The following is a 20,662-nucleotide window of genomic DNA, read 5'->3' on the forward strand; positions in this document are numbered from 1 at the left end:
GTTGAGCATCAGAGTCAAATATCCATTTTCTAAGATGGGATTTGTCAGTTTTGGTCCCAAGAGATCATAGGGAATAAGGTATCTTGAGCGTATGCAATTAAGAACTCAAGGTGCTGAGGTCTTTAGCTAACAGTAGACTGAAAGACTGATGACTAAAGGAATTACATCTTGAGTTTTCAACCCTTTCCCAGTATCTAATGATTATTACGTTCGCACGAGCCATAAGAGAAGGGATACCAGTTTCAGTTCTCATGCAATTGAGGACTTACTTCACTATTTACTTTTCTGTCTGCTCTATTCTAGTCAAGGGGCCAAATTTTTAGATGAAATTCTGTCAGGCCTAAGTGCTTATTCAGATGAATATAGAAAAAAATAGTATATCTTTTCTCTGATACTGATGCTTATATTTCCCAGAAAGTTTCAGTCTTTGCCCCCGCAGCAAAGAAAATACGTGCCAAGGTAGCAATGCGAAGGGATGTTATGTGTATACCTCCATTGTTATTGCTATTGTGTTGCATCTGTTGTTACACCCTTTGGCTTTACTTTGTATGTTCATTAACATTGAGTTTACTTTGCTTTTCCTTGAGACTTTTGTAGACTTGTAACGTTGTTGTTCAGTCGCACAGTCGAGTCCGACTCTTTGCGACCCCATGGACAAAGCCGTGCCAGGCTGACTTTATAACAGCCAACGGCTAATTACAATAAATGGACTAACAAGTCGGAATGCATGCAGCGGGAACATCTTCATGTTGTCTCCCTGTTTCTAATTTAATTTAATTTAATTTAATTTTTAGATTTATACCCCGCCTTACCAGCTGAACACCTATTATCAGGAAAAAAGCTGGTGTAGCAGAGATGCAGGAAAAAACACAAATTCCTTTGGCGAAAGAAAGGTTCCATTCCCTCCGCAGTTTCCTCCCCTAAATCAATCCTCGCTGCCTGTTAAATATACGCTCGAGAAGCTTTTCATTTAAATCACAATCCCATTCTTCTCTTTCTCTGGGAAGCAAATATACGTAACAAATCTCTCTTTGTTTGGCAAGGGGGAAACGCACCTCATAAATATCTCGCTTGGATCTGGAGCGCCCAAATCGCTTTGATCTATAATGCAGTGATGCGTCAGGGGCACCAAAGTAGTCTTTATGCGCTGTAAAGAAGAGCAGCTGAGTACCTTCATGCTTAATTGATTTGAAGTTCCACAGAAGGTGTGAGATCAAAGAAGCAAGTTAATGGTTTTATGTTACCCTTGAGGCCCAACAGTCCACTTATACAAAGAGGCAAGCCTTGAGCCACAAGCCAGCAAACAATTTGTTTCCCCAATCAGTTTATCTTGTATAGATTTATTGCAAAGGAAGAGAACACGTTCCCTCTGACTATTGCTCCATTGGTGTATGGTATCAAAATTCCTGTCGCTATGATGGATACAGCGTGTGCGAAGACAAGGCTTGCCTACTGCAAGAACGCGCACACGGGTATGCGACGATGCACTGTGGAATCCTCACCAGCTCATATTGGCTGCTAACGTGCACTGGCTTGCTAGGTAAGTAAGGCAAAACGGCTAACGAGTTTCGCCTTACTGCAAGAGTGACTACAAGCAACAGTAACACAAATGACAGTCATTTGGTGATATTGGCGGAACAGATCCAAGTGGGCAGCCGTGGTGGTCTGAAGCGATAGGACAAAGCAGGAGTCAAGGTGCTCCTTTAAGACCAACAAAGTTTTATTCAGAATGTAAGCTTTTGTGTGCTCCCAAGCACACTTCGTCAGACAACAGGATGGAATGACAAGCAGTCCTAAATATAGAGAAAGCGGGCAGCGAGTTAGCATGCAGAGTCATGGGAAAATTTTTTTTAGCAGATTAAAAAAGTCACAAGTTGGGGTCTGGTTTATGTTAACTGGGCTGCATCAACAAGGCGGCAATATAAGTCAAAATAGCAGACTGACGCCTATCTCATTAAGTGTGAAGTGCCATAAATAAGAGCCTGTTGTAACGTTAGCTCTGGGTTTAAAATGACATAGACATCTGCCCGCACCCTGTCCCTGCCCCCATGGAGGTCTTTAAATGGAGGGGGCTGTTTCTGCCACCTCCTGCTAGGTGGCCAGGCAGAAGGCAAATCTGCCTCCCCTTTCCATTTAAAGACCCCCACTGATCAGCTGATCGGTGGGGGTCTATAAATTAGGAGTAGGTTAAGGTCACAGCAGCACTGCTCCTTCCGCTGGCCAAGGACCCAGGCAGACGAAAGAGGCGGTGTGGCCTCACTCTGAGGCTGCCTCCCCTGCAGGTGCGGCTACACTGCCTCTTTTGTCAGCCCAGTTCCTGGGCCAGTAGGGGCAGCACAGCACCTCTGCCTCACTGCATGGCCTGGTCACTAGTAGGTCACGGACCGGCACCGGTCCACGGCCCGGTGGTTGGGGACTCCTGGTCTACATGAATGGGTGCCGAAGAAAAGTCCAAAGCTGTTTGACACGTATAACAGGAACATGGGATGTGAGAAATATGAATGAAGGTAAACCTAATATCATTAAACAACAACAACAAAATTGGAATGTTTAAAGAATGCAGTGAATGAACGTGGCTTGGATTAGGACATTTTCAGTCAGAAAATTACAATGTGTTTACTTGGGAAATGACAAACACAGAGGGAACCAAGTTGCTCTAATAGTGAGACGGAACATAGCACAAGCAATTGAGGGCTAGAAGACAAAGTCTGACTGAGTGACATCAGACTTCCTGGAAAACCTATCGACATATCATCACCTAAGTTTACGGCCTTACTACGAATGCTGAAAAGGAACAAACGGAAAGATTTTCTGAAGGCGTCCAGGAAGAAATTGATCATGCATCTAAACGTGATGTGCTGATGATCATCGGGACTGAAAGACAAAATTAGGAAAGAAAGTAGAATCAAATATTGTCGGAAAAAATTGGGCTAGGGACATGAAACGGAGCAGGAGAGTGACTCACAGTATGCTGTGAAGATAACCATTTATTCACTTTGAACAAGATGGCCAGGACAGAAAATCAAACAGATTACGTAATTGGAAGAACAGATTAAACTAAAGTAAGTTACTTCCAATTTATGGCAACCCTATCAGTTAATGACCTCCAAGGCATCCTATCATTAACAGATCTTGCTGAGTAAGGCCTGTGGCTTCATTTGAGTCGATGCGTTTCATCCAACACCACATTTCAAATTAATCATCTTTCTTCTGTAAGTTTTCTTTATTATGTAACTTTCACACCCACACATGGTAATGGTGAACGCCATGGTGTCACAAGCAGGGGACTGGGGGGGGGGGGCGGTGCTCTACAGGCTGCCAACATTCTGGTACGGGCCTGTCTGTGAGAGCCCAGAGCACCCAGCCGATCCCTCTATCTTCCTTCTCAGCAAGCACCTCTGTCCATGAACGAAGAGACGTGAGGACCCAGGCAGTATAACAATAACAAGTTTATTGTAAGGGCTCAAGAACAAACAAGTAGGTTTAAATTATTAATGCAAAAGTGGGGGGAAAAGATAAAGGTGGTACACAGAAAATAAAAGCCATGATGCGACTAACTACGCATTCCCCCCTCCTGCTTCCAACTCACTCACTCCTCTTGGGATGAGGGAACCCTCCTGCTGCAGCCTCTTCCCAGCTCAGCCTTTCTGGAGAGAACAACCCTCCCTCTCTAGCTGGGCCTTTTTTTCTTTCCTCCCAGGTTCCACCCCTCTGTTCTCCACCGGACAAGTTTTCCCTCCAGAACTTCTGTCTACCCAATCAGAGATGCAGAAGGGATCCTTGGGAATGTCGGCCTGGTTGCTACTCTAACACAGGCTTTCCTGGATCCTGTAGGCCATGCTAGGCCTAGGATCATGACACACTGTGGTGAATTATCTTGATTACCAAATATACTTCCTTACAGTTAAGGGTTGTAATCTCCCTTCAAGTTGATGATTGAGCCAAAGAAATGAAAGTCTTCAACAATTCTTCTTCTTCTAAATTATGTAATCCCCCAGCTGTCGTTACTTTTTGTCTTCTTTACGTTCAGCTGTAATCCTGCTTTGGCACTTTCTGCTTTAACCTTCGCCAGTAGTTGTTTCTAGGATGGTCACAAACTGGCCCATGAACCTAGGTTCATGCAATCTCAGCCGCAACAAACCTACAACCCTACACATTGTTTTTGGAGATTTGTGCAGTTCATGGCGGTGCATGTTAAGCAGCGTCCACAGCAGGCACTCTGGTGCAGATCAATCACAATTGTTAAAGTGATGGCAGGAGATGGAACCCTGGAAACACCAATAGTGGCCTTCCAAAGCTTGACAGGCTGTGCTGGCAGCCAATAAGAGAGCTTTACGGGAGCCAAATGGTATATATACCCTAGCTCACATGCAGCTGTTTTTTTCAGTCAGCAGCAGGTGTGCCGCACAGTTGTTAAAGAAAGACAGGGAAGGGAACTGGAAGTCATTCCTCAGTGTGACAGTGGGGTTGGGAGTATTTGGTGCTTACTCAAGTCTCTGAGGTACCTGTTCTTCTGCTCACACTGAGCAGAGAGGGTTAGCTTCATGGATCCCTTGGCTGAGGACACCTCCCCCCGACCCCGGCCAGGTTTTATGACTAGCACTTTCCTGGGGGCACTTGCTTTGTAACTTAGCCCCCTAAATCCAATCTTCACCAAATATGGGAGGGCAAGCAGAGGACAGCTAGCTGCGGACTCGCGGTGAGTTTGGCATCTTTAGCCCACAGGCAGGCCATTCTACCACATCAAACTTCACAAAATGAACCAGTTTGGTAAACGGGAAGGTTCATGGCTTCTGCCCATCCCAAATTTTCCTGGTTTGTGCCCATCTCTCGTCGTTTCAAGTCTTCACATTTTTCTGCCAGTAAAGTGGTGTCATTTATCAAATTGTTAATATTCCTTCCACCAATTTTCATCCCGCCACCTAAATCTAATCCAGCTTTCCTTGTATGTTCTGCATGTACACCGAAAAGAGGGAAATAGATCCTTGTCTCAGGGTCATTTCGTAGTAAAGGAGGTGCCGGAACTCATTGATACAATCATTTGCATAACTCATATGCATGTATCACACACCGCTGAAATCACCAGAAGATGTACTAAATTATATCAGCTCAGCATCTACCTTGAAATGCTTCCTGAATTATAATTGTCATAATAAAACCTTACACCCATCATACCTTTTTCCATTACTTTCTCCTATGCAGCCATAGCGGCATGAGGAAGATTTCCATCTGTCCGCTTTATATGTTTTGGTTATTTTCCCATTTTTTGTGGGGAAAGATATTAGAATGTTTGTCAGATCTTAGGATTCAGCAAAATTCTCACTGGGGGTTTGAACAATGGAGTCCAGAAATAAAGGGGGGGGGGGGTAGGAAAGAAAGAAAGCACACTAAAATTTACAAGTTCCTATCATGGGCTAGGTGCGGTGGGGAGCAAAGTCCATGTCCGATCCGGGGTCAAACCAAGGGGTTCTAACCAAAGCTGAGTCAGGTAGTCAAGTCAGGAAGTGGAGAGCAAGGTCGTCTGGAGCTGAGAGTCAGGAAGTCGAGGAATCTGATCAGGAGTAAAAGAGCCGGGGTGAATGCGAGGTTGTCACAGATGTGACTTGTTGCTTCCATGAGGAGCCAACCCCAAGCAGGGGGGCAAATGGGCCTTCGGCAATGTTCCAATTAGCACCCAGTGAAGCTTCTGTCAGAACTCAGTGATCATCTTTGCCACAGGTGTGCGTCCCTCCGACAGGTCGCTAAGACTTGGCGGAGTTGCCTCCTCAGCCGAGCTACCCGCAGGGTTGAGTCTGGCGGGCTTCTTGCTTGCAGCTGTGGCTCCTTAGCTGCTGCCCAGTCAGGTGTGCGGAATGCTACCTCAGGTGGCGGCAAGCTGTCGGCTCCTGGAGCATCTGAGGTGCCGACTGAAGGCTCTTCTGTCAACTCGAGCAGGGACCTAAATCCTAAATCTACTACCCATCAAGTGAATTCTAGTATTTGAGGAGGGGAAGAAAAAGTTCTCTGTCTAGTCTCTCTATCCCAGGTATAATTTATAAACTTCTATCACATTCCCCTTCAACCAGCCCACTCCTTCTCCACTTGAAGCCTGCTGGGTGACCTGGAGCCATTTGTAGTTCTCTCAGAACTTTCTCAGGCCCACCTGCCTCACAAGGTGCCTGTTGTGGGGAGAGGAAGGCAAAGGTGATTGTAAGCTGCTTTGAGACTCCTTCGGGTTGAGGAAAGTGGGGTATAAAGACCAACTCTTCTTCTCAGTCTGTTTTCTAAACTGATGATTTATGTGGATAAATATCTGAAGCTCAAATATACCTGCGGGAATTTGCCCTCTAGTGTTTCAGCAACATATATCCTTAAATAGGAAAAGCTTGTCATTTTGTCCATTTTGATTTTAAAAAAGCTGATGGTGTTTAGATACAAGCCTGTTAAATGGTTAAACTTCTTGGAAGAATACAAGTAAGAACTGGCACCGAAGTAAATATCTGTTTAATTTACAAACATCAGTAAATTTACTGATATCAGTCCAAATCAGACAAAGCCACACGGTATAACACATGTACATCTAATTTTTTTTCTCTTCAATTAAAAAAAAAAAACCTTTTAACAGTGTACCCAAAAAATTTACTGAAAGAAGAACACAACCCAAATGTGAAGAATTATTACCAATTTATATTGTGATTTAGCAGCAACATAGTCAACAAAGGGAAACATAAGGGCAACAAAGTAGTTTTAATATTTTTTGAGGGGGAAATCACAGTTTGTGGTAAATACAGCCTTTCTCTCTTTTAAAAATTTTAAAGGTAAGGAATTCCAAAGAAATATTAGTTTGTAAAGATCTACTTTTCTAGAGTCATTTTCTACACACCAATTCATTTGCTGTAAAGTAAATGTATATTTAGGGAAATGCTCAATTCTATTCACTTGCCATCTATAGTTGAGACATTTTTTTTCCTTCTCTCATACTTTACAGGGACCAGGGAGGTGCCTTATTCTTTGCTATCATGAAAACCACAACTCATCGTTGCTTCCAGTTTTGTCACTTGACACCACATAATAGGTTGCTAGGGGGAAAAGAATTAAAGAGCCCGGATCAGATCTATTTTACCCCAAGAGAATATGCTATGTTAGTCCTATTGCAAATATCCTGCTTTTGTGTCTTTAAAAAAACAAACAGGAAATACAAAAATATCAGGACAAATATAAATTAATATATATTAAAGCACTGGAAAAAAAAAAGTAAAAGGGGCGGCCTAAAATGTTAGGGACAACGTACTTTGATACAATAAATATTTCTCAATAAACTGAATACTGTATAGAGCGGTTCAAAAACTCATAGAAACAAAAACTCCATATTATACCTAATTATCTCAACAATAATCTATTTTTTTTATCCTTAACATTTACAGTACAAAAAACTTAATACTGGAAAAGGGTGCATAAACACTTGATTTCTTCTTTTGCCAAAGTGCCCACAGAAAAGTGTACATCGGGAGATTTCAGAATTGCGGGGTGTCCTCTTCCATCCAGGAGGTGAGATCCCTCATTTCCTCTCTTCCCCTACTTGCATATCAAACTGCCATACAAAAAAAAAAAAAATCACACACGTTTGTTCAACTTGCACAGACGGATTTCTCTTCATGTGCCATTCTTGCTTCCACCTCCTGGAGGAGTATGATATGGTCTTGTCAAAAGAATACAACCCCCCTCCCCAAAAATAAAAAACCCTACTTTTAAGGAAGTAAAAAAAGAAGCCTCTTATTCTTGTTGATTTTTTATCAGTAAGACGGAAGGATCAAAAAGTCAGCTGGAAGGTGCCAGTTTATCCTCAGTATGTTATAAAGAAGGACTAATGTTAAAAACAGTTAAAGTTTCCAATCGTTGTTGAAATGTTACTAGGTCTTTGTTTTAATTTTTGTTTCCAATGCTCCTCTTGGTCAGAAGAAGTCTCATAGTTCAAGCTCTTGATTATTAATTTTTTTTTTTGCAAGTGAAGAAAAAATGTAGTCTTTATTCTCATAATAAAAATAAGTCTGTTCTGTATTTTACAATATATTTCAAATCTTTCCACTATGAAGCATTAATTAGTCCGACATGGTCAATAAGTATACAACATTTAAAAAAAATAGACGTGGGCAAAATAGGAGGGGGGAGGACGCTTAGGAGGGGCACTTTGTACAGCCACACTTCACCACTTTTTCGACCTCGTCCACAAACGAGGCCCCATCAGTGCATTCAAAAGAGTATTTCCTCCTCTTGCTCCTCAGCGGCCTGCAACACTGCCCAGTTGAACACCCGCCACTGCATTCTAGTCTCGATACCTTCTTGGTCGTCTGGCACGCGGCGTAGCCTTGCTGCTTTTGGAAGTAATCTCGGATTCGTTCCCCTCGACAAGAGATTTCTGAAATAGATTAAGAAAAAAAGAACACTCACCAAATTACATACCTTTTTTAATGCAATTAGTCTTAAAACGGTTTCCAAAATACAGTCCTAATGCGATGCTTTGAAATACGGTTTTCAGGCTTGCCTTGTGATTGCATTACACAATGGAAAATAATGGTTTTGATATACAGAATTAAAACTGGATGGCGTTTCTTCAGATCAGTGTATTTTGCAGCGATGATTTATATCTAAATCATAAATACAGTATCTTTACTTTAATGAGAAAATTGGAAATATAAATCTTTTTTTCTTTATTACAGAAATGCACATCATCCATTCCTAACGACACAGGCAGCTGGTTTCTTTTACTGTTGGGAAGTGCTTGAGACTATATGCAATTTCATTTATTAGACCTGGAGTTAAATATTATTCCGTTTTGTTATTTAATAGAAGTTACATTCCATTAACTGCAAAAATTACTGAGGCATAAAACCAGTTTAAATGGGAGACATCTGGTTTAAGGCTCAACCCCCACATTCTACTCTAGTCACGTGGATGCAAAAGACGAAATAAATAAATGCTGCTCGTGAAAGAAAGCGAGTGCGAGAGAAAGGGGCAGAGAGAAAAGGAAGACAGCCTTGATGGACAAGAGGGGGGAAAAAAGAAAAAGACACTGGAAGGGAAAAAGTCGTCCTGTTTTCATACATCTCACCTGTATAATTCGCTGTGATAAGTCAGCTGAAGATGGGAGGTCAAAAGTAGAGTTTGTGATAAAACTAGGAGCAGAATCATTGGATTTGGCTTCTCAGTTGCAGAAAGCAGAGAAACAATAAATACAGACAGATATAGCAGGTAAAAGGCAGCAGTTTAAATATAGCAAAAAAGTTGCTTCTGAATAAAGAAAAAAGGGGTGACAGCAAAATATTCGATGGGGATAAAAAAATATTCCAAATGTTAATACAAAATTCAAGGACCCTCATTTTTTTTTTTAAAAAAAAGACATTTTCCCCCTCATTCTTCATTACAAAATAACACACAAGTTTCTACAAGCATATTGAGATACGAAAATCCAAGACCAGATGATAATTTTGTTGAGAAATGGTTTTTCTTTCTCTCTTATATCAATGAGAAATCCTTATTAAGCCTACCTACTCCAAAAAAGTATCTGGATTTCATCATATATTAACTATCTATGTTTATGATTTAGTTTGAGTCTTTACCTGTTATGTAAGCTGTCTACGTAACAAATTACAGGTGTGTAAGCGATTGTAAAGAATTCCTTTATATATTATTTATATTATTTAATTTATATTTTGATGTATAATGATAATGCCTTGCTTATTTGTATACCAAAGATTTTGACTAGGCTGTGTGAAGTTATTTAAAATAATAAAAATTATTAGTTATAAAAAAAAAAAAAAGAAAAGAAATCACAGCGGCAAACTCTGTACAGTTTATAAAGGAACAAAAAAAATCAAAAATCCAAACAAAACACACAACCCGGGACACAGAAAAATATACTTTTGTGTGTGTGAGAATGGAATGAATGTTGTATCGTATCTCTGGATGATAAAATGATCGTTCCTAGGTGAATCGATGACAAACAGACCGGTTATCTACCTTTATCGCAGCTGTCCCCAGTGTATCCGCTGCTGCATTCGCAATATGGTTTTCCAAGGCCTGAAAGCCTACATTTACCATGTTTACATCGGATGGACTGGCAGGGGTTAAACAATTCTTCATCTTCATCACAGAGGACTCCCCCATGTCCCTGCAGGCATTTACAACTGTATGAAAATGCATTGATTGGCAAGCAGGTACCATGCACACATCTACAGGGGGAGACAAGCCCAAGAGAATAAAAAGAAATTATTCACCCAAATGAAGGCAAAGCAAAATTGGCTATAAATGCTTTGGACTGCATTCGAAGAAAGGTGTAAATTACGTATCGTTTTGGGGCCCCACCCCGTTTTAGAATGTACTTTTCCAGAAAGCCATGGCAAAGCATTGGTTTTTTTGGGGTTTTTTTTTTTTTTTTTTGCGGATTACAAGGTTAGTACAAGCATATGGCACCGCATAGGACTTTATTCGGTTAGTGCTGGAATATTGCCACTGTAGATGTGTAATGGAAGACCTGAGCAGCATGTCACAGATACCAGATTCTGCATCCCATAAGCAAAAAGGCTTTCTTTGGTTTGCTTTTTGAGATACCAGCAGGGCAAGAAATGCACAATCTGGCTGAAAATGACTCGACTTGAAAAAAAAAAGCGATTAAAGTTTGCAAGGCGAAAAAGCCACAACTTACCTGCATTTCCTACTCCCTTCTTCCCCCACCCCGCAAAGCCGAAGAAGAAGATGCTTCATGCTCGACAGAAATTGCAATTCACTCCACTCCCGCCCTGTGAAGATGCCAAGGCCGAGACCACTCCTGGCACTTGCAACAATCCAAGATGGCCATCCCCTCCCCCATAACAGGATTCTAGCTTATTTCATAGTAGGATATGCTTTGAGTTAAAGAAAATCTTCCACATGTTCATCATTAGCCAAAGAAAAGACAACATTCAGGGGTGGTTTTAGTGGCTTTGGGGTGCAAAGCAAATGTCCAGAACAGCTGCCATCCTCCTACTGCTGATCCCGCCCTGGATCAAGTAAAGGGTAGCCCTCACCTCTTGTGAAGTGGGTGGGAGCCACAACTACTGCTGGAAGCCAGATGTCCAAGCCCCAGATGCAGTCTACTCTTCCCCCTCCTCTAGAGGAACAATGCTGTAGGTCAGGGGTGTCAAACATGCAGCCCGGGGGGGGGGGTCAAATCAGGCCCCCGGAGGACTCCTATTAGGCCCCCGAGCAACTGGCTGTCAGCTGTTTCCTTCTCCCTCTCTCTTGCTTCCTTCTGCATCACGGTTTGCTCTGCAAGGCTTGCTGAAATGCGCACAAGCTACAGAGCCAAACCTCTATTTTCTCCATTGGCTGAGGCTCCTCCCTTAGGGGAGGAGAGGGGGAGGCAGAGCTTGCTTTGTCAGGCTCTCTAAATTGCACAGCAGAGCTACTGAGCCAAGCCTCTCTTCCTTCTGTTGGCTGAGGCTCCTCCTGGCCCCCTGGGGAAGGAAGGAAAGAGACAGAGCTTCCTTTGCCCAGTTCCCTGGATCCCATGGGAGAGATACAAAGAAAGCACTTTTAAGACCAACGAGTGCTAATGTTTTACGCATGATTTATTTTACGTTTTTTTTAAAAAATCTTTAATTGCATTTGTCTGTGTCCTTTATAAAGTTTTTATCTCTGCTACTTAATCTTAAATAGGTACACACATGGCCCAGCCCACCCACGCCTCATTTATGTCAGATCTGGCCCTTATAACAAATGAGTTTGACACCCCTGCTGGTGACTGCCCCCTACACGTGTGGGCCCTGCCCCTATGGCCATTGGCTAAGACCATTCCTGATGGAATTTAGTCTAGATTCAAAATTAAATTTAAGAACCAGAACATGAACAGGATAAAAGAATTTTCGGCGTGGTGCAATGGTTCGCGTGGCACACTCGGATGAATAGGAGACCCATTTGATCTCCAATTAAAACAGAGGGAACGAGAGACTCAAAGTCTGTGCCCCCAGAATAGCCACCTCAGTGCTCCCATCACGACTAGCTTGGGCCTGATTCTGATGCAAAGCTTTCCCCATTCAATCTCAAAACTGCTTTCCCCAAAGTGAGAGAGAAAGATACAGTGAATGTATAGCTTCCCCCCTGAAAGTTTAAAAAGAGTTTTGGGGAGGTGATTTTGTGTTGCAAAAGGACTGAAAGTTGTTACCATCAAGACTCCAGTCCCTTGCAAAAGGACTGAAAGTTGTTACCATCAAGACTCCAGTCCCTTCCCCTCCCACCTTGGCAACCTTGCAGAGAAGGAGAGCATCAGATACAATTCTGCATAATTTCGTCACACACACAGGAAAGAAGACTGTCTCAGAAACAAGGATCTCCTTTTATCCAGTCCAGGGGTGGCCAAACTTGCTTAACGTAAGAGCTACATAGAATAAAGGTCAGATGTTTGACAGCTGCAAGACAGGAAGGCAGGCACATAGATGGGGAGAAGAGGGAGAGGTGGAAAGAAAGCAACTTTAACTTTAAGTGCATTCTTCAAGCCGCTGGCTTACTCGGCTTGGAGAAGTGATTTCAAGAGAGAAATACCTTAAGGCGGCCAAGGGGGCGGTAGGAGCTTCGAGAGCCGCACAATAAGTGGGAAAGAAACACTTGGCCATCTTCTATTACATTGTCATCAGTGGTCGATTCCTAGATCAATTTGGATAACTCCTGTTCTTATTAAACACCAGCTACCAACTGAACTTTGGGTGTTCCCTTATTTGCTGGCAGATACTAATCTTGACATCACCTATTTTGTATACAAAATTTTTAACGATAATCTTATCTGCAAAAGGATAGAAATCTGCATTGATCTGATGGTAATGGATCTATCTGGCATATATGTGGTTAACATGACAATTTTAGGTTTACTTAACTGTATGATAGGTTTTATTAGAAATTCCTGTTTTAACATTTTATTCACTTTTAGATTTGAATATTTTGACTGTAACATTTGAATTCTGTGAATATAGTTAGTTCTGTTGTATACCAATGCATGTTTTGACGATTGTTACATCCTGATTGAGCTTAAGACCTTTGGTCATAGAAGCTAATAAATGAAATGGAAATGGAAAGAGTCACACATGGCTCCTGAGCCGCAGTTTGACCACCCCTGACTTAGTCCCTGACAATTACTCAAAAATCAATCCAAGTACATTTAGGCCTTTTCCACATTCTCATTTTCTTGCCTTTTGTGTTCTTATCGCTTTGGGCTTTCCTGCCCTATTCTGCATAGGTTGTGCTCCCCCTAGTGGTCAATTTGATATTACATTGCTTTATGTTTGGTTTATCTCCCTGCAGGTTTAAGCTATAGGTTTTTATGCTGGACATAAATGATGCAATATTGAATGAACCACTAGAGAGATCAAAACATGTGCAGAACAGACACCCCCCCCCCCCAAAAAAAAACACTACATAAGCCAGTAAAAATGAGAATTCAGAAAAGCTGTTAGAAACAAAGGGTCTGGTGTTAACATCTTTGCCAACAAAAACCTAGATTCACATTAGCATTATCACCTAAAGCATTTTCCACTCACGCTGACTCAATACAGGCCCTGGTGGAATTGTCTGTGAATATCCTAGATTGTTGAGGAAACAAATCCTGCAACATACAGACCTCAAATATATCCTCCAAGCTATCCTGTGTGGTAGGTTAGGCAAAAAAGGGCTAAGAAAGGATATCTGGTCTATGGTCACCCAGTGAGTTTCCAGGCCAAGTCTAGCAATCTAACTCACACACCACACCATCTCTCCATTAAGACATAGAGGACATTAGAAAACACACTTACTTATTTCCTAGACAAGGATCATTGGCTTGCTGATCACAAAGTTGGCCGGTCCATCCTCCATCACACTCACACGTAAAGCCCGATTGGCTCGTCGCATGGCACGTTCCGTGGACACACATCTTCTTGTGACAGGGCTCACAGCCTGGGAGAATTCCAACGGGAAGCGGAACGTTCCTAAAGTCTTGCAGTTCGCTATTGATGTACAGATTACGGATGCAGCCTTGAAAGCTAGTGCCATTTTGACCTGGGGACTGGTGCAAGGCAGCGACATTGTTCTTCATGGGCATGCCTGGAAAACAGACAGTCTGGCCACTCCTTTGAAACGAATCATCACAGTTGCCTGAAGACTGTTTATTCCTAACAATTAACTGTAAGAAAACTATTGACAGTTATGAAGGTTGGATCTAACAACCCATCACACTCACACGTAAAGCCTGATCGGCTCGTCGCATGGCACGTTCCGTGGATTCGGAACGTGGGAAAAAGCACATGGGCGGCCACTGCCCAGCTAGCTCCCTCTGAAGAGTGGATCCAGGCAATCAGGTTGAGCAATGTTTTCATGAATCGTATTATGGGATCTCCGCAGAGCTGAGTTGGCTAAATTATACATGGGTATAATATGGAACAGATAATGGAAATTACTACCCTTTTATCATACTGCATGGTTGCAGCTTGCCTAACCCTCAGGGCCAGTGCGTGGGAGTCAGCAAGCTAGGCGGCCGCCTGGGGCACCACCTTGCCGTGGGGGCAGGTGGCCCCTCTCCGTCCCTGCTCGTGCAGAGGGAGCTGGTGGACAGTGGCCGCACGCATGCTTCTTCCCATGTTCTGATTCGGAATGCGGGAAAAAGCACATGGGCGGCCGGCTGCCCAGCTAGCTCCCTCTGAAGAGACAGAGGGCTGGGCGAGGGGTGGGCTGAGTGTTCTCGCTCGGCCCGCCCCGCCCCTCGCCCAGCCCTCTCGCCCTCTTCAGAAGGAGCTGGCTGGGCAACAGCCACCCGCACGCTTCTTCCTGCGTTCCAATTCGGAACGCAGGAAAAAGCACACAGGCGGCCACAGCCCAGACAGCTGCTCCCCCTGAAGAGGCAGAGGGCTGGGCAAGGGGCCGGCCAAGCAATGATGTCATTTTTGACTAGCGTCTGGGGGGGGGGTGGCAGCGCAGGGTTCTGTCTGGGTCGACAGAACCCCTAGTGCCGGGCCTGCTAACCCTTAATGCTTGCTGAGTTTATTACCCATTGGTCACCTGGAAAAAAGAAATTCTCTGACTCCACACAACGCCATGTCCACCCAGACAGCAGCCCTGGACTGAATCTGATTCATCAGATTTTGATCAATCCCAAGGGCTCAGTTATCTTGTCAATGCACCACTGTGAAATCACGGCTGTCAAAAAGTTCACAAATAATATTATTATGAATCGCACGTGGGAATATTATAGGACTATTCATTTTCTCTCAGCTATTCATAGCCAGGTTTATAAAAAATGTGTTTTCTTACCTCCTACATATAGCGGTGAGTCGAAATTCAACGTGGATTGCTTAGACAAGTTGGTGATGACTTTGGGACTTCCTCCATCGACGGACAAAGACAGAATCTGATCCATGGCCAGTAACTCAACTATGTGGAAGTTACCATCATTGATTGTCTCAACACTGAAACAAGAACAAGTGACACTTTGATAAAGACAGTGTAGATCAGGGATGTCAAACATGCGGCCTGAGGGCTGAATCAGGCCCCCGGAGGGCTCCTATCAGGCCCCCAAGCAACTGGCTGTTGTCTGCTTCCTTCTCCCTCTCTCTTGCTTTCTTCTGCATCACAGCTTGCTTTGCAAGGCTTCCTCATTCACTCAGAAGCTACAGAGCAAAAACTCTATTTTCTCCATGGGCTGAGGCTCCTCCCTTGGGGAGGAAGGGGAGAGGCAGGGCTTGTTTTTCAGGGCTCTCTCAACCACACAGCAGAGCTACTGAGCCAAGCCTCTCTTCCTTCTATTGGCTAAGGCTCCTCCCCCCTCCTGGTCCCCTGGGGAAGGAAGGAAAGTGCCACAGCTTCCCTTGCCCAGTTCCCTGGATCCCATGGAAGAGATACAAAGAAAGCACCTTTAAGACCAACAAGTGCTAACATTTTAAGCATGTTTAAAGGTGTGTTTTTTTAAAAAAATGCAATTGTGTTTGTCTGTGCCCTTTATAAACTTTATATTTCTGCTACTTAATCTTAAATAGGTACACACGTGGCCCGGCCTGACATGGCCTGGCCCAACAAAGTCTCATTTATGTCAGATTCGGTCCTCATAACAAATGTGTTCAACGCACCTGGTGTAGATGTCAAGAGTCCTTGCCTTTTTTCTCCCTGCTTTGCCCTGTGAAACATATATTGTGTACTGTTTCACTTTGCTCTGGGAATGCTGGGGGAGCGTGGCCGGACCTGCTTTGCTATCCTTTCGGTAACATCATTGTAGTGTGCACTGTAGTGTGTAGTGTGCACTGTGGCGTTTTTCATTGTCGTGTGCACTGGCACCTATTTCTCAAGGCCGTGGTAACTCCTTGCAAAGACTGCTTAAACTGGCCTATAGTTACTGGGGGCTGGGTGAGAAATATTTTCTATCACTTTTCGCTGGCTTTGAGCTAGTATTTTTGGCAGGCTATATAATGGTCCTAAAGGGGTATAAAGATCTGGCCAGCCCCAGGTGAGCCAGATCTGACATGAGTCCTCATGCAACCGTTACCTGTCTTTCAATAAAGTTAACTCTTTCTAAAAGAAGAGAAGTCTGCTTATATTGAAGATAGTCCCAGAGCTGACAGTAGACTCGTTCTTAGAAATGTACAACCTTCCTACTCACTTGGGACTCCCTCTCAACTGCCCCCGCTGGTTCATATAGAAGAAGAAGAAGATGATGATGATATTGGATTTATATCCTGCCCTATACTCTGAATCTCAGAGCGGTCACAATCTCCTTTACCTTCCCCTCCCCCACAACAGACACCCTGTGAGGTGGGTGGGGCTAAGAGAGTTCTTACAGCAGCTGCCTTTTCTAGAACAACTCCTACGAAAGCTATGGCTGACCCAAGGCCATTCCAGCAGCTGCAAGTGGAGGAGCGGGGAACCAAACCCGGTTCTTCCAGATAAGAGTCCACGCACTTAACCACTACACCTTCACTCTGGCTGTCTCTTACCCCTAGGCTTGGAAGCCAAATCAGAAGCGATGAAGATCATGGATCCTGCCAAGACAAATGGCATGCCGAGATTCAGGGCCATGAGAAAAGGGGGAAGGTGGAGATTCAGCCTTCTCAACCCCACTGGTTTTGCTGGTTGAAACTGGCCTCCCTTGTGCTTTTATTGACCTAGCTGTGTCCTTCAAAATGCTAACAAAAACACCTGTGTTTGTTTTTAACCAAGACTGAGCAGAAAATTTGCTTTGGTTTCTTAAAGCCAGCCATGAAAAGAAGAAGAGAAAAAAACCAAAAAAGGGACATGTCAGAAATAAATTAGGGAAGGATCCAAGATCTGATAAGATTGGACTAGCCGGGGCCATCCAGGGCAGGGTAATTAGGGAAGCCAGAATGAAAGGTGGCGGGGGTGGGGGATAAAAACAAGATTCATCATTGGTTGCTCCCTGTTCCCCTAAAAATAGCAGCAGCGGGCAGCAGCAGACCAAAATACAATGTCAAGAGGAATAACTTTGAGTCTTTCGAGTCATTCGAACACATGGATCTAGCTTCAATCTTTTGTACGTTTATATAAGAAAAAAGATATGATCCGTCAACTTCTGGTGAACAGCGGCATTTACAACTGCAGCAAAGGGCTGAGTAACTGCTGGTGGTGCAACTCGCAGGACATGTCCTTTAAACCCATGCTTTGGGCATGTCATGCCTGCCCCTGACCCAGCCCCTGCTAGCTCAGAGCAGGCGCCTTTAACAGCCCTGGACGTAAGTCCTGAGGAGGCAAGCCGGCAGCAGGAGCCACCTGGAACTGACCAGGCCACGCCGGGCCCCAGCTCATCCCCTCCTGAATCTCCACCACCTGTTAGCCGGCTCCGTGAAAGGAGACGGCAGGAGATTAGAAACAGAAGGAGTAAAGCACGCATGCGGGGGAGAAGAGATCTAAGCCCGGCATACTAATGGGTTAACAAGCCAGCACAGTATATCTGCAATCCTGGCCCTTTGGCAAACTGTGCTGGCAACGAACGATCCTCCTGGGACGTGACCACGCTCTGCACCCTCTTGACTCCTGTGAGAACCCGCATATTTCTGACCCGGCTTGAACCTTGGACCTCGGAACTCTGGACTGTGACTTTGCTCTGTGGACTTGCTTTGGTAATTTGACTTCATTTGGCTTTGCTCTCTCTGGCTACCCGACCCCCGGCATTCCTGCGTTTATGCTCTCTGTCTCATCCCTTGGCTCGGACTGATTTATGGTTTTGACTAATTAGACTGTTTAAGATAACGCCTGTGCTGCTCCCTGAAAACCTCAGCCGGCTGCAAGAGTTCTGGCTGACTGCCGGGACGCCAGCAGCCGTCTCCTACCCGAGGCTCGAGTCGTGACAGGGCATGTCCAATCATTTGATTTTTCTGAGAGGAAGCTATTCCTCGTATCAATTTTGTATTAGAATGTCCACTGATTTTTGAGGATGCTTATGTACTTCTAAACTATTCGCCCGTCTCTCTGGAGGCTACCAATGGTCAACAAAAATAGACCCTTTACTACAGCTAAAAGACTTGTATTTTACCTATGCTGGTCTTTGACTGTACAATAAATTAAGCCAAGCTAAGCTTGACTTGCATTAGAGAAGGAAAAGACTGCAGATTTATACCCCGTCCTTCTCTCTGAGTGACTCAGAGCGGCTTACAATCCCCTATTTCTTCTCCCCCCACAACAGACACCCTGTGAGGTGGGTGCGGCTGAGAGGGCTCTCACAGCAGCTGCGCTTTCAAGGACAAGCTCTGTGATAACTATGGCTAACCCAAGGCCATTCCAGCAGCTGCAAGTGGAGGAGTGGGGAATCAAACCCGGTTCTCCCAGAGTCTGCACACTTAACCACTACACCACAGTGGCTCTCATTGAAGAGATAAAAGCCCACTTCTAGTAAATCAGTGGATGGAGAACCTTAGAACGTTATCAATATTTGAATGCATGGCGTACAGATTACAATTGCATATGGACTTGTTTGGAGATATTTGGAAAACTTTTACAGAAAGTTACGTGTAGATCTGCTACCAATGTTATTTTTTTTGTCTCTGCTTTGTATATACTTTTTTTTTGTTCTTTAGTTGCTTGATTATGAATTTCCCCTCCCCTGTTCTTTTTTTTTGAAATATTTTTTTTTTAAAAGCAAAAAAAATAAAATAAAAATTAAAAAGCTGAGTCACACAAGGGGCGGAGTTCTCATGCGAAACAGAAAACTCTCACGATACGGACAGCCTTACGGATGGTGCCGATTTATCATCCTTGCTGCTCTGATCTAAAAGATCTCTCATTTTTGGTGAAACTGAATGTGCAACTCTTTATTTAACACTCAAGAATGATAACTTAATGCTAATGTTTTGCACTTCAGTGTTTAAACTGGGCTCTTTTGTACAAAACCCGGTGTTTTATTCAATGTGACTGAATCGATGCTTATGGAAAAGTTTAGCTGCCCAAATTACAATACTTTTCCAGAACTTTGAACAAAGACATCATAAAGATGAACAGCGCATTTGAAAAAAAAATGCTTTCTAAAAGGAATGTTAAAAGGGTGCTGTTATTGTGTAGAAAACACTGGCTTTTTACATAAACCTTTTTTCTAATTCATAAATATTTTCTTAGCAATCGACTAACATCTGGGCTCTTTAATATTATGGCCTAACAAAATTGAGCATTATTTCCCCAGGGCGCAGATTTAAGTTTTTCATTCCATTTGGCTATTTGAAGGGAATTATTGGAAAAGCTTATTTCAAATGGGCAGGCAGCTGCTTCTAAAAGTTTCGGAAATGCTAGCTGAAGTGTCCGCTCTTCAGGCGAGTGTGTCGTGACGGCGAAAAGATGCCTCCGACTTGCCACCCCGCACAGGTCTTTTGGCTTCTTTCCCCATCCCAGCAACAGGACAGACATCTCATTAATGTGGCTCAAGTTGGGGTGAACGATGGGACTTGACTGAGGGGTATGTGCAAACAGAGGTCCACCTTTACTCTACCCAGGCAATTGCCCTTCCCTCCTCAACTCCTGAATTGGCGGCGACGGGGGTCACTGTTCCCTCTAAGTGAAGTTAGTGCGAGCTAGTTCAGTTTTTGAGCCTCCAGATCACACATTTTTGTCTTAGCTCAGGAAAAATGGCCTCAGAACAACCTAATTTATGCAGTCAACATTAACGCCAGCTGCTCACAAAGTAAAATTTTTGATCACAAGACTCCACAGCTTAAGAAGAAGAAGATATTGTATTTATGTCCCGCCCTACACTCCGATTCTCAGTCTCAGAGCGGCCCACAATCTCCTTTCCCTTCCTCCCCCACAACAGACACCCTGTGAGGTGGGTGGGGCTGAGAGGACTCTCACAGCAGCTGCCCTTTCAAGGACAACCTCTGCCAGAGCTATGGCTGACCCAAGGCCATCCCAGCAGGTGCAAGTGGAGGAGTGGGGAATCAAACCCGGTTCTCCCAGATAAGAGTCTGGGAGAGTATTGGTGGTGGTGGTTGCTTTCAGGCAGCTCACAGGGATACCCCATCATCTATCTACCCACCTACGTATAACACAAGCGCATACTTGGGTCCCTGAAACCATCACTTCCAGATGGGCTAAGGACAACTGAATTCAGAAGTAACTGCTCAAAACTTCAAGAGACTGCTTTGAACAAAAGTCTGTCATCGAAACAGAAAGGAGACAGACTAACTGAGCGGCACCC

At 43.9% G+C, this 20,662-nt stretch overlaps 1 protein-coding gene across 10 annotated transcripts in view; it reads right to left on the reverse strand.

Moving 5' to 3' along the window:
• Positions 1-6,787: 6,787 nt before the first annotated feature.
• SLIT2 (slit guidance ligand 2) overlaps positions 6,788-20,662 on the reverse strand; it is a 482,157-nt gene continuing 468,282 nt past the window's right edge. For 6 of the 10 annotated variants that reach the window (XM_060246235.1, XM_060246233.1, XM_060246234.1 and 3 more), the window contains 4 exons: positions 15,289-15,443; positions 13,797-14,085; positions 9,997-10,208; positions 6,788-8,395 (listed from right to left, as the gene is read on the reverse strand). In XM_060246235.1, the coding sequence (XP_060102218.1) occupies positions 8,154-8,395; positions 9,997-10,208; positions 13,797-14,085; positions 15,289-15,443 (898 nt within the window). In that variant the 3' untranslated portion in view covers positions 6,788-8,153. Of the gene's footprint in view, positions 8,396-9,088; positions 9,178-9,996; positions 10,209-13,796; positions 14,086-15,288; positions 15,444-20,662 lie in introns of all 10 variants that reach the window. The other 4 variants (XM_060246230.1, XM_060246228.1, XM_060246229.1 and 1 more) reach the window with 4 other exon arrangements.

The sequence above is a fragment of the Heteronotia binoei genome, chromosome 9, assembly GCF_032191835.1.
Source record: "Heteronotia binoei isolate CCM8104 ecotype False Entrance Well chromosome 9, APGP_CSIRO_Hbin_v1, whole genome shotgun sequence".
In the NCBI taxonomy this organism is placed as follows: domain Eukaryota; kingdom Metazoa; phylum Chordata; class Lepidosauria; order Squamata; family Gekkonidae; genus Heteronotia; species Heteronotia binoei.